This window comes from Pituophis catenifer, unplaced genomic scaffold (assembly GCF_029215685.1).
Source record: "Pituophis catenifer annectens isolate HBS135680 unplaced genomic scaffold, rPitCat1.0.hap2 SCAF_3, whole genome shotgun sequence".
In the NCBI taxonomy this organism is placed as follows: domain Eukaryota; kingdom Metazoa; phylum Chordata; class Lepidosauria; order Squamata; family Colubridae; genus Pituophis; species Pituophis catenifer.
The window spans coordinates 573,056-586,116 of record NW_027256883.1 but is presented as its reverse complement, the minus strand read 5'-3'; the positions used below and the strand labels follow the sequence as shown (position 1 = coordinate 586,116).

The 13,061-nt window shown below is 58.8% G+C and overlaps 1 protein-coding gene across 2 annotated transcripts; it reads right to left on the bottom strand.

Moving 5' to 3' along the window:
• Positions 1-3,330: 3,330 nt before the first annotated feature.
• Positions 3,331-12,787, bottom strand: LOC139314521 (sphingomyelin phosphodiesterase 5-like). Of its 2 annotated transcripts, none has more exons than XM_070940191.1 (9): positions 12,734-12,787; positions 12,109-12,234; positions 10,465-11,438; positions 10,100-10,172; positions 9,283-9,423; positions 9,102-9,191; positions 8,852-8,915; positions 8,095-8,245; positions 3,331-5,454 (listed from the first exon to the last, which is right to left on the bottom strand). In XM_070940191.1, exons 1-9 carry the CDS (start codon positions 12,756-12,758, stop codon positions 5,350-5,352), a joined length of 1,749 nt encoding a protein of 582 aa, XP_070796292.1. In that variant the 5' UTR covers positions 12,759-12,787; the 3' UTR covers positions 3,331-5,349. The 2 variants fall into 2 exon arrangements, with proteins under 2 accessions (XP_070796292.1, XP_070796293.1); XM_070940192.1 differs by having other exon boundaries at positions 12,109-12,228.
• Between the last annotated feature and the right edge of the window lie 274 nt (positions 12,788-13,061).

Here is a 13,061-nt window from a genome sequence, read left to right as displayed (position 1 = left end):
TCATTTTGTCACGTTGCAGCAAAGATCCTGTTTTACTTTCAGTTTTGCTTTTTCAGCATAGCTAGGGGAAAAAATTGCTCCAGCAATTTACCTCTTTGCAGCTAGGTAGCAATAGAGCCCTCTGCAAAACAGCTGAGAGCAAATCAGCTGAGAGTAGGGAGGCTGATCAAATCAACTTATGGTAATTAACCTATGCTGAAGTTGAAAGGGGCTGTTTTTTCTATTTTTGCAGGCACCGGTCTACTCATTTGTTTTCTTTTAACACTGATCAGCTGTAGGGCAGCTGAAGCCCAGCGGCAAGAATTTAAACAGTTTTTTCCCTCTAGCCATCAGCTGGGATTCAGGAGGCAGCAATAGATTGGGGGTGGGTGGGGTAAGCGAACGGCTGGCGATCCAACAGAGGCAGAGGGTGAGGGTGAGTGAAGGCGTGGGGGGAGGGGCAAGAGAGGGCTTTGGCAACCCGTGAAATGACCGTTCGACCCCCAAAGGGGTCGCGACCCCCAGGTTGAGAACCACTGGATCTCCAATGTCCCTCCCAACTCGAAACTATTCCAAGAAGGAATGGCACATAAAAGACAAAATGAATTGGATAGTTCTGGGCAGGCACCCCCCAAAAGGAAGCAGGAGCAAGGGCTGACGACCAGAGGCATGGCATGGCAATTTCATCAGGCCTCGGGGCTTTGGGAAAGAGAGGAAGCTGCAGGTCAGTTGAGGAGGAAACGCAACCACATGGCTCAGACCTTCTGTCAACCACATAACGGCCACTACAATCCTTTGGCTTCCATCAAAGGAAATTGGAATGTCTGAGATTCCCAAGCCATGTAATCATAAAATAACATTATTAAAATAATTAGGTTAAAATTGGTACCATCTAGAATACATGCCTCAGATACATAGAGAGTTGCTATAATTGGCTGCCAATGCCCAGGGACAACAGATCTGAGAAAGAATGGGAACAAATATAAATCTCACAATGAGAAAGGATAAACTGCAGATCTTGCCAAGCCATCCCTGCAATTATTGGCACATTAGGCTGAAGAACAGAAGGTTTACCAGAGCTAAATATTTTGGTCACTTCAATTGTGGATTTCTGAAAACACTCTTATCTTGCTGTCTGTATCCTATACCTTTAGATATTTATTTATTCATTCATTATCTATGGTTGCCCATTTCAATTACTCTGGATGGCTCAAATATATATTTCCAGTTAAAAATATTAAAAAAAGATTGTAAAAATAGTAAAAAGGCCAAATAAAAACACCAAAAGCATCCAAATTAAATGACCATAATTAAATAATGCCGAGATTCCTCTCCTAGGAACGCGCGTCAAAGGTGTGGCCGCTTTCTGTGGTTCTTTGACGATTAGAAACGCAACAAAAACAACACCCACAATAACTGGGCCACGAGGTGCAATTTCCCCAAAGAGGCAGAAGGAATTCGGCAGCCTCCATTTCGGAGCCGGCCAGGTCAGCCAAGGGCTCCGTCGGGCGCTCCCGGGGCGTCCCAAGCGCTTGACTCAGAGGAAGCCGCCCGCCACCCACAATTAGCGGCCTCGCAACCACCCAGCAGCGCGAGGCGGCCCCCGAGGTCTCCGCCGGGCCGGACGGGATTCCTGGCGAGCCGGCCACGGGGCGGAAGCGGCTCCCCCGCGGGGCTCTTTGGCCTCCCGGTCCGGCTGACCCTCCCGGCGTTTCCAGGGCCAAATGCCGCCAGCGAGGCGCGGTTGGGCCGGCCCCGTTGCAGGAGCCCCGTCCGGACCCCCCCTCCGATGCCCCCGAAGCAGCGCTTCCTCTCCTGCCCCGGCCGTGGGGAAGTGGGCGGAGGCTGGCAAATGCCCCCCGCCCAAGAGGGGGCTTGCAGTGCCTCTCAGGTGGTCCAGGTGCTCCTTTTGGCCCAAGCGAGACCCCCGCCCGCGCGCCCCCACGGGGCCTCCGCTGCTTTAACGGTCCCTTTAACGGGCTCCCTTGTGAAGCTTCTCTCTAGCAGGCGCTTGTGGCGGTGGGTGAGGGTGAGGGGTGCGGCGTGTCTTTGCACAGTGTCAACAGGCCGGAAAGAATTCCCGGGTGTGTCCTATAGGGGCAGCAGGCCTTTCCAGCATCTCTTGTCTCCAGAGGAGTCCCCAAGACCCCCCCAAGACCCACCTAATTGCCCCCAAAAGCCCCCCCCCAAACAGAGTGGGCGGCTTCTCTTGAAACCAGCCCTCCTGGGAAGAAAAGGGGCAGAGAAATGGGAAGAGTGCAGGACACACCCCAGAGAGAAGGCGGGGCCGTTGGCTGCTTCGTAATCACTGCTGTTTAATGCAGGTGGTTGATGAGCTTTGCTGGGAGGGCCTCCTGGTCACCTGTTGCAAGCTTAGAAGGTGTCAAAGTCGGTGGCCGCAGGCAGAGCCCAGAGCTGCAAAGGCCGCCCTGCCCCACCCACCGCTTCCTCCTCCTCTGGGCCCCTGTGGAGCAGCAGCCCTGCCCTTCCTTCCTTGCCGCCTGCCCTGATCCAAGGTGGTCTTCCTCAAAGAAGAAGGGCAGCACCGACCCATCGGGAGGGAAGGCAGCTTTCCAAAGGGGCCACTTCTGCAGCTACGAAGACTAGAAACCTGCCACGTCCTCCCTGTGTGCTCCACCTGCTCCTTTTGCTGATGTTCGAGTCCCGTGAACACCGTTTCACGCAGAGTAGTGGGCATTTGAAGAGCAGCATCTGTGAGTTCGATTCCCCCCCAAAGAGTCAGAACTCCTCCTCCCAGGTTACGTCCAGCCTCCAGAGGGCCATCTCTGATTTACCATTCTGGCCGCTAGTCCTGGCTGCTGCTACACCCCTCAATTCTCTCTCCCATAAAACCCCTGATGCAAAACCCCCTCGGCACAGCTGCCCTGGTGGCAGAGGTGTTAACCCCCCACCCCCCATACACACTTACTAGGGACCATGTCCTGGAGGCACCTAGCTGGTTCTCTAGGTAACACCATCGGTGCTAGAAGGAAGGGGGGTTGCTCTCATTATGTTACAACAGTGATCCTATTTCCTAGTTAGGTAGGGAAAGGTCTAAGAAAACCACCCAGCTCAAAGAGCACCAAGGACCCCACAATTCCTGGTTTCTTCCCAGGTCAGACATTGCCCCCCTTCATTGGCGGCTTCTCCGGAAAATGCTGCTGCAAGGGAGGGGGAGACGGGAGAGGCCTGCAGACCCCCGGCAGAAGTGAGGGAATGGACTGATCCCTGCTGCATGTTGCTGATGGCTGAAGGTCCACAGCAGGGTGGAAACGGAGGCTGGCGCCCCCGGCCAGCCCAGGGCAATGGTGAAGCAGGTGCCCAAATGGAGTCAGAGACGTTGACACAAACTTGTAGTTTTTTATAAATAAATATATTTTACATCTATATTTACAGCAGACAAGATAGGCACATCATTACATCATCAGGTAAATCTTCAAGGTAAATCACAGAACAACATTCAGAGCACACAGAAGAAAAAAAGGGATGTGGGGGAGGAAATTCTCCCTTTACCCCACACAGCAACCAATCACAGCGGATTGCCTCATGCAGAAGCCCGCACTCCCCAACCAATCAGCTACAGCTCTGGGTTCTGGCCCATTGTAGACTTCATTGTTCCAGCCACTCAATTGAAATATCCTACGAGGATGCTGGAGAGTTCTCCCGGGCTTTCTTGATAGGGAAGAAATTGCCCCCCCTTTTTTTATTACTAATCCTATAATTGCTGTTTGTTTCCCCAGCTGGTCTGGCCTCTGCCGCATGTCTTATCTGTTGGGACCTGCAGCAAAGGGAGGGGGCCCACGAGATCAGCCCCCTCCTCCCTGTGCCTTGGGGTCGCCTCAGGAGAAGGAGCAGGGCAGCGTGCCAGCTGGAGGAAGAATTCAGCTTGCCTTCCGAGGTTCACCCACCTATCTGCGCGCAGGGTTTCCTTAGGCTCAAAGACGCCGTTCTCTGTGCCTCTCCGGGATCCCCTTTCCGAATTGTAATTCTTCTCACTGATATACTGGACCCTCTCAGATTCTCACTGCTTTGGGGCTCAACCTTTGATTGGGCTACTGCAATTCCTGAGCTATGGATTTCAGTGGGGGAAAGGCAATATAGGAGAGATCCTGTCGGGCGGGAAGAAAGTGGGGGCAGCGCTCAAGAGTTCCCAAAAGCCCCCCCAAATCAGAAGAGCAGAGAGTGAAGCAAAAGAAAAGCTTTGGAACTCTTCCCACCCCTTGCAGCCGCAGGTTCTGAGGGACATCATGTTTCATTCCTGTGGACACGCTGCATCTCCCCTCTCTGGGTTTCTGTTGGCTTGCACGCCCGGGGGTGGGGGGAGGGGGCAGCGGGGTCTGTATCAAGTTCTGCAGGCTGCCTATAGAGGGAGAGTGGATAAATCCCCCTCCTCCCCCCCCCAGCACCAGGCCCTCCTAGCCTGGGTGCTGCACCCTGTCCCACAAGAGACCAGCCTTTTGTGCCAACCAGTCGCAAAGATGTTTACTCAAGTGGTTGAACAAAGATCTGTACAGTCATCAGCACCAGGAAGTGCCTTCCTGCACACAAGAGATGGAGGGGCAGGGCCACCCCCGACCCTGCCGATCCCCACTGAAATTTGGACGCTCTGGAGCCCCAAGAGCTCAGGGAAGGAGTTCTCACATGGCTGAAAAGTGCTACAAAAGAAGAACACCCCAGGAACGGTCTGCTCAAACGCAGTAAACTATTAATATTTGAGGCCTTACAGTTTCTTGGAAACAATTCAAGTTATGCTGAAACATTCAGTTTTATACATGCCTGATGCAGGATGTGTAATCTGTGTGGTGAGATTTTTATCTTGGGAGGCTGACAACATTTGGGTAAATAGTTACAAAACTCAAGTTGCGCCTTGTGAAAAAAATAATGATTCAATAGATTTCAGTTCCCCAGCCCAAAGTCTGCACCAGCCGTTCAACAGCCGATGTCACCCAGATGTGGAACGGGCCACGAGGGCCATCATCCACTCACCCCCCCCCCCCCATGTCTCTCCCAGCCTGACCTTGTGCCAGGCTTTCATGCAGCCCTTCCTAGGAGGGCCGAGAGGAGAGGCTGACCAAGAGGTCCAGGCACTTGGACACAGAACTCCGGAGTCGTCCTGAAGGTCCCCGCTGACCAGAACCACACTCTCTTCCACCATCTGCAGCATCCAGAGCCTGGAGTCGGTGACTTCTCCAGCACCTGCAACCTTGAAGGGCTCCCACGCCAGCCCCTCGGCCTGCACAGAAGGCCTGGCTTGGCTCTGGAGAAGCGACTGTTCCCTCTCGCTCCGGCAGGGAGAAGCCCCGGACAGCTTCCCCTCCCCGGATCAAGGGTGCAGGTCCTGGTGAGTCCTTCTATGCTGGGGCTGCCTGGTCACTCTTCCGGCTCCACCTCCGAAGACACAAGGAGTTGCAGTCCAATAGGCAAGTGGTCAGAGCAGGTGGCCAGCTGGGTGAAAAAGAAGACCTTCTCCACCGTCTGCAACGAAAGAGGGGACACAGCAGCAGAAGGGTTGAGAGCAGCAGAGCAAGAAGGGACCAAAAAGGGACCAAGAGTGAAGAGTCTGAACTGCTTGACCCCGAATCCTGGATAATTTCAAGTGGTCTGAAGACCGTCTGAGCCAACTTTCTGCTCAGGTTTAGCGGGTGGAGGCATCTTCCATCCATTTCCAGACCCATCTGTTTGCAGCCCCCTACTCTTCTATGGCACAACTTACTCCTAACATTAGCCAAGCCTACCGGTTTCCCCAGCTGCCCTGGCCAGAGCCTCAGCAGCCCCCATCCTCCTGTAGCCCTTCCCCAGAGACCCCCTTCCCACTCTCCTTGGCAGCTTCCCCAGAGTCCTTGCAAAGGGGGAAGGACACGGTAGGGAAGGGGGCTTCTTACTTTGTTTCTCCTCCTTCTGGAAGGAGGGGAACTCTCCCGGGTGGGATCACTGCTATTATGGAGACCCCTACCCACCTCTGTCCCTTCTAATCCCCCCGAGGGCTTGTGGAGACTGAGGGGATGGAGAGAACTACCTAAGAGAGAGGGAGGGCCGCTCATTGCCTCAGTCTTGGGGAGGGGGGAAGTCAGCAGTTGCTGGGAGGCTCTACATGCTGGGAGGGGAGGGGGATGTTCTTGTTCAGGGCAAACTTTGGGCAGGTTTACTACCAGCATCAAGTTGACCATTTTGGAGTTCACGGGAGATGCCAACCTCCCTGTGACCCAGGAAAAGTGATTGGGGGGGGAATCATGGATCTGATTGCTCAATCCCCAAGGACCAGGTCCACCTAAGAGAGAACCTGACTGACCACAGGTGGAGGAAATGCAAATGCCGCTGCACCTGCAGTCACCCGGAAGATCCTTTGCCAAAGCCAAGAGCAGGAAGTCAGCATGATGAGAGCGCTTAATTGTGCTGCCAAGGAAGTGCCAGGCGTGCCTTGCACAACACTTTCTTTGCCGCAGGCCAGAGGTTGGCCCACGAGGGACCAGCTACCCGGACTCAATCCTCAACAAGAGGGAAGGTGGCCTCCTCCTCACAGCCCACCCCTGATTCAGGTTGGCATAAATTATGCTACGGACACGGCCACCTTACCTATCTTAGCAAGGAGGCTGGCCACGATTTTTTTGGGGGGTGGGGTTTCTGGAGTCCTGTCCTTCTGTTCCCACCCACGCAGGTCTTTGGCCGGTGGGAGACCAGCCCCAAGGGGAGAGGGCTGGAGGTCAAGCACAGCAACCAAAATATCCTGGGAGGAACAGAACTGGACATGCGGCAGACCCCAGGCAACCCCCAATCTTGTCCTGGGCCGGGTCAGTGGCAGCGTGTGGTCCAATGAGTCCCCCTTTCTCTCCCCAGCAGCCCAGGATCTTCTCAGCCCAGCTGGGTCCACTGGCAGACCGGGGGTCTCTGGGCAGGAAAGACCCTTCAAGGCACAAGCAAATGCTGCCTCGCGTGGGAGGCCGTAACTCTGAGGAACCGGCGTTGCCCTTACTCGGCAGGGAGGGAAGGCGGGTGTGTGGCTGCGCTATCGGTGGGGCAAGGGTCCCCCAGAGCGAGTGGGCTAAACGGGCGTCCTGGGGCTCCACAGAGAAAGTAACTGCCAAGCACACAAAGAGGGCAGAGAGGGGGGTGCCCCCTGCCCTCCCCAGAGAAACCGTGCTCTGCATAATGATTTCGTGTCTTGGGGGAGCCCTGAGAACTGCAAGGCGGGCAGAGCAGACCAACCCCAGGAAGCCACGGGGGCCCATTTCCTGAGGAGGCAAAGATTGTGGGCATGGAACGGCAGGCAAGAAGGCGGGTTTTCTGCTCCTTGCCAGGCTTGGTCTGGCCTCGCCACAAGCCCCGCCCCCCAAAGAGCCGGATGCCAAAAGTCGGTGCCAATTCCAGCAGGAAGCCCCCTCGGTGGGGCAGCCTTGTCAGGCCCTGCTGCCCACAGTGGCCCAACTTCTAGTGCCGAGGTCCTTGGGCATGGGTCCAGCTCCGGGCACCCTCTTCCCTCGCCTGCTTCCCGCCCTTCCTTTTCCTTCAGCCCTCCGACTGCTGTAGGGGCTCACCTGGTCCAGAGGTACGCCGGGGGGGGTGGCATTGCATGCCCAGACGAGAAGGCAGCTCCGGGGGCTTCTTGTTTGGCATGAACCCTGGGAGGCCATGGGTCCAGCCCCTTTTGGCAGCCCCATTACCCACCCACCCCCACCTCTGCTGCCCCACTCCAGGCGTCATTGCTGGCTCCCCCAATGAGCTATTCCCACCTCCGGGAACCTTTCCCAAGGATGCCCACCCCCGCCCTTGTTGACTGTTCATGGCCATCTCAGCCTTCTCTTCTTTTTCTCCCCCCCATCAGACCCAGCTGCGCATCCCTGCCTGGATCTGCCTCACCCCTGCAAAGCCAGCCTGGGGGGCGGGAGGGATCTATCTTTGGCATCCCCCACCAATGCTTCCCTGACCACCCCAGCTTCCCCAGAGTGGGCATCTACCCTGCCCGGCCCCTCCTGAATCCTGTCCCCCCCCACTTCCCCGCAGCCCAGAAAACCAGGAGAGGCCTCTGGAGGCTCGGCTCCCCCTCCCCAGCCATTTTGGCCCAGCAGGGAAGGCCTGTCCAGGCTTCCTCAGCTGACCACAGGCTCCCAGGCCACTCACAGTCTTCAGGTGCCCCGGGCCCAAGTGTTGCCGGTAAAGAATGTAATCAATGCGCCGCCCTTCATGCCAGGTTGCCGAGAGGTTGGCGCTGCCATCAGCCTGGAGGGGGCCTGCCAGGTACTTCCTGCGCTCCTCTGGATTCTCCAGAGTCCTGGAAAGCAACAGAGAGCCTTTGGGGGATCATTTAGTTCAACCTGCGGCAGGATGAAGCATCTGGTGCCCGCCTGAAGACATCTGGTGAAGGAGAACTCACCACTTCATGTGGCAGGCTGTTCCACTGGCTAATGGCTCCTATGATCGGGAGGTGCCTTCTCTTCTTTAACCTAATCCCCCCTTGTGGTTTCCACTCACTGGCTCAGGTCCTGCCTTTCGGGGCAGTGGCATAGACATGGGGCAGCTCTCCAGGTAGTTGAAGCCTGCGACCCATATCTTCCCTTCTTTGTCCCAGAGTTTAAGACTCACCCTCACCCTTTCAGGTTTGCCACCCCTTGGCAGCCCTGCCCCCCACCTCCACCCTCTGGCCTAGACTTGGGCCTCCCGTTTCTTCTCCCTGGAGGTAGACCAACACGTCTCCCATTCCAGCTGCACCTGGCCAGCTCAGACCCCTTCCTCCTCTAAGGGTCAGTCATGTCTTCCCCAAGGACAGAAGCAGCCTCCCCAGCCCCTGGCAGGCTTCACCCGGGGGTCAACAAGCCTCCATCCTTGGACCCCCTATTTCTGTCCCCAGAGATCCCAGGACGGGCACCAGACCTCTCACCTCTTCAGGTTCTCTGGGGTGGCCACAGCTTCGTCGTAGATGTGCAGCGAGTTTATCAGCGTCCCTGTGAAGGGGAGGAGAGTCCCGCTGGCCTCTCGTCCACAATGGAGCCCTTCCCTCCCTCCCTCCCTGCCCAACCCTCCCCTCCAGTCACACACAAACACCCGGGGCCCTGGGCAAAAGGGAACAGAGCAGCCAGCCCAGGCATTCTGCCTGGGTCAGAGGCGCCACTGAGCTGGGGGTCACCCACCGATGGCCCAAGGCTCATCCTGGCGAGGACCGATGCGGCAGGGGTCTGTGTACCGGCTGAAGATCTCGTGGTTTTGTTCCATCTCATCACCTAAAGAGAAAGAGGAGCCTGAGACAGCCAAGAGAGGGGGGAGACACCCCCCCCCCACTCTGTGCTCTGCATCTCCCTCCAGGACACCCACCTAGAGAGCAGGTGTCGAAATTGAGGTCCCCACAGAAGATGTCGAAGGCCACCACGTCCCCCGGCTGCGCATGGGTGTCTTGGAAGAGCTGCATCCAGAGCAGGGAGAGGCTCAGCTGCTCGTGACGGATGGGCCCGTCAGCTGTGAGAGGGGGAGGGCAGCTGCATCAGCCTCAGGGTGGGGCTGGGGGGCTCCCCTGTGCGCTCTGCTCCTGGCACATGGGTACCACCAGAGCAGGTACGGGGAGCCCCCTGGCTTGGGAGACTGCCCAGCAGGCCCAAAGAGCCGTAGGGCAGACGCCTCCCCCCAGTGTGCCCCCCTCGACCCCTCCTCAAGCAGGCAAGGCAGGGCAGGGCAGGACAGTGGGATGGCAAGCGGGGAGTCGTCTTTGGAGGAGGAAGGAGACCCAGAAACGTCCAGAGCAAGGAAGCCATTTCTCTGCTTCACTTCCAGGCTTCCCCTGCCCTCAAAGGCTGACGGCCATTGTTCTGGGAGAAGACCCTGGACGGCCATCATAGGACGCAGGTGGCCCATAGAGATCATCTAGTCCACATCGCTGATAAGAGACCATCCAGCCTCTATCCGGAGCCCTCCAGGGAAGGCAAACTGCAGAGAGCCTGCAGAGGTTCAGCACATCTGCCTGGACCTCCTTCCTTCTACTTTGGACCAAGAGGGACTCCCCCTTGGAGAGATTGGTCCTTGCTGTCCAGCCCTTCCTGCCTTGGCAGCCCCCGGGGCTCTCCAGATGCAGCACATCACCCCTGGAAGGCTTCACTTCTGCCCCACCGGTCTCCGTTCCCACCTTGCCTCCCCTTACCTTCGGGGGCCTGCAGGTGGGTGCAGTTCAGGTATCCAATGACCCTTCGCCCCTGGCAAGCTCCCAGTTGCACCTAAGCAGACAAAGCAGGAACGCAGGTGAGCCTCTGTGGATGGGGGTGGGATAAGCTTTCTGAGAGGAGCCGCCCCCTCAGGTTGGGGAGTCCAGGGAGATACCCTCTGCTTCAAGCAGGTGTGAGAGACTGGCCATAAGGGACAAGATGAATAGCAGGACAGTCAGTGGCCACCAGGCAGCATTTAAGCCAATGGTTGAAGTCCCAGGGCCCCGCCCTGGCACGGAGGCCACATGGTGGCAGGGTCCCACTTATGCCCCTCCTTTGCCCAAGGAGGCCCTGGCTGGCTCACCTGTGTGCACAGCAGGCCCTTGGCACTCAGGGCATCCTCGCCAGTGGCGTTGGGGTAACAGTGGAACTCCACTGCCAAAAGAGGGTAGCGGCTGGCCAGGAAGAGCCCACTGTTCAGCAGCTTCAGAGCGGAGGAGGCCTGCAGGCCGTAGGTGCCCACGTCATAGATGATGTGCTCAAACTGGGGGCCCAAGAACCGGCACAGGTGGGCAGCGGCCCGGGGGTCAAAGACCTCCTGCAGGCACAGGATGTCCAGGTTTGGAGGGAAGCAGACAGAGATCTCACAGGGACCCTTGGACTCCCGTGCCACGGCCCCCACCTCCTCCACGATGGGCAGCTCCATGGTCACCACAGCGTCGCCCTGGGGGTGGCTCAGGACACCGGCAGGGGGTCCCAGCAGCCCGTGTGGAATTGCCAGGCCATTGGGGGCACCAGAGGGGGCATGGGCCATGGAGCATCGTGCCGCTTGCACCAGGGTCTGGCCGATGTGCCTGGCCCGCCATTGTGTTCGCCAGAGATTGCTGAATTTGGCCAGCCCCTCAGGGAGCAGGCAGACGTTCCCGCTGAGGAGGCCGAGGGTCCTGGCCGGGCCAGGAAGCGCCCACGCCTCGGGAGGGGCTCTGCCGGGGGTGTGCTGGTAGGCGAAGGGGCGCCGGGAGCCCTGCAGGGGCAGCCAGAGCAGGAGGGCCAGCAGCGAGACGGGGCTGTAGAGCAGCAGCAGCAACAGCAGAAGCGGCCCCCGGACGGCCACCTCCAGGCCGTGGGGCGCGCAGCCGGGCTTCTCCCCCGTGGTCCGCTGCAGGGCCAGCACTTCGCTCGCTAACCAGTAGCCGGGGAACATGAGAGCCCGCGCGGTCGTGTCCAAGCCCCCGAGGACGCGGCTAGAATACGGCGACTCCCGGAGACCCATGGTAGGAGGGCAGCGGGGCGACTCCCGGAGTGCCTGGAGATGCTGCCGCGGACGCCTCCGGTGCGCTGGGCAAAGGAAGAGAGAGCGAGAGGGGCGCGTGAGCTCCGCAGCGCAGTTGGAGAGGCTCGCCTGGCCTTTGGGAGGACCGGGGGAGACGGAGGTCCGAAATCCCCGCGCCGAGCTCCGCACTGGCCTATGCGCCCTTCGGGCTCCACCCGCCGACGCACCTGAGCGACCCGACCGCGCTAAGCGCCTCCTGCCTCTCCCCGCGGCCACTCAGCGCGGGAAGCGCTGCCGGCGGGGTTGGGAGCTGCTGCGCTCGGCCGGCCTGCTGGGGGGGTGTGTGAAGGGGCGGCGGGTCCCCTCTCCTTGGGCGGAGGGGCCGCAGCAAGGCGGGACAAGGGGGCTTTGGGCGACAAGGGCGGGGGAAGGCTCCAGACTGCGGCGCGCGGCGCGGACGGTCCTGCCTCGCTCGGCTGCCGGCATCAGAACGGCCAGGTGCCGCCTCCCTTGAGGCTGCAGCCGCCCTGCCCTTCCTCTGGTCGACCCCGAGGGGCGGCGAGGAAGAGGCTAAAATGCTGCCAGGGGATACTTAGCCCCCACCCCCGATGCGCTTTCTAGAGCCGGAGCTGCAGGTGCTGAAACGGGGACCCAACGGCCAGGGACTGGCAGGAGCTCTTGGGCAGCGCTGGCTGACAGGTGGCCTGGTAAAGGCTGATTTTATTCTTAGCCTACCTTGAGGGATGTTGTGTAGGGAAATAAAAGATGCCCTACAGATTCCTTGCTGAGTGGCGGCGGCAGCGGTGGCTTCTGCTTCTCTTGGCCGCCCTTTCAGATGTGGCTTTCCCGCCTCTCCTACAACTGAGAGGGTCCCAAGTCACTCCGCTGGCTCCTGCCTAAGGCGGGGCTAAAACTCACAGTCGCCTGGCTTCGCAACCTCTTGACCGATTGCTGTCTTTTCCTGCTGAGTGGTGGTGGGCACCTTGACTCCCGGGGACTCCCAGGGCAAGATTTTCGGGAAAGTCCTCAAGGGAACGACTTGCACATCCTCCCAGGTTCAGCTGGGCTGGGGTCTAGGGACTGGCCTCATACAGGACCAGAAATTTGAATGGGAAATGTCCGGCCTCCCTATGGCAAAGTGGGGCTGGTTTGCGTTCCCAGGGAGAGGAAAGGATCCCAAAGAGGACACGGGGGGAGCAAGCGGAGAGGAAAGGGTCCCGGAGCATCCGCAGAATGTCGCTGGCTCCAGGGCGACCCGGGACCTGCGTCGAGAGACCCCGCTGCCTGCCCCCTCCTCCCCCTCCCCCTCTTGCTCCTAGAGCGACCGTAAGACACAGAGCCGCCGCTTCGCAACCCTCACCTCTGCCGGTGCCTGGCCGGAGCATCCACGGGGTTCCTCCTCATGGCCGGAGCGGTCGAGGAACTGAGGCCCCGCTGGCCTGCAGAAGCACCTGCCGGCGGTCATGTGCTCCGCATAACTGAGCTGCCCGTCATGCCTCCCCAGGATTGGGAGCCACCCGCTGAGCAAGGCAGGTCGATCCGGCTCGCAAATTGCCTGCGATCAGGCAGCTGACTAACAGGTCTTGCCTCGCTGGCTGCCCGGCCGATTATAGATTAACTTCCGCGCCGCCATAAACGCCGCTGGCCCCGGGACAAAAGTCTAAGCGAGAGCTGGGAGCGAGGGAGGG

Excerpts from the sequence above, each read along its gene's own strand:
- LOC139314521 (XM_070940191.1), bottom strand. The coding sequence starts at position 12,758 with ATGCTCCGGCCAGGCACCGGCAGAG. Across the intron at positions 12,235-12,733 it reads CCGGCCAGGCACCGGCAGAG|TTGTAGGAGAGGCGGGAAAG; the intron begins GTGAGGGTTGCG and ends GGACCCTCTCAG. Across the intron at positions 5,455-8,094 it reads GCCCGGGGCACCTGAAGACT|ACGGTGGAGAAGGTCTTCTT; the intron begins GTGAGTGGCCTG and ends CTTTCGTTGCAG.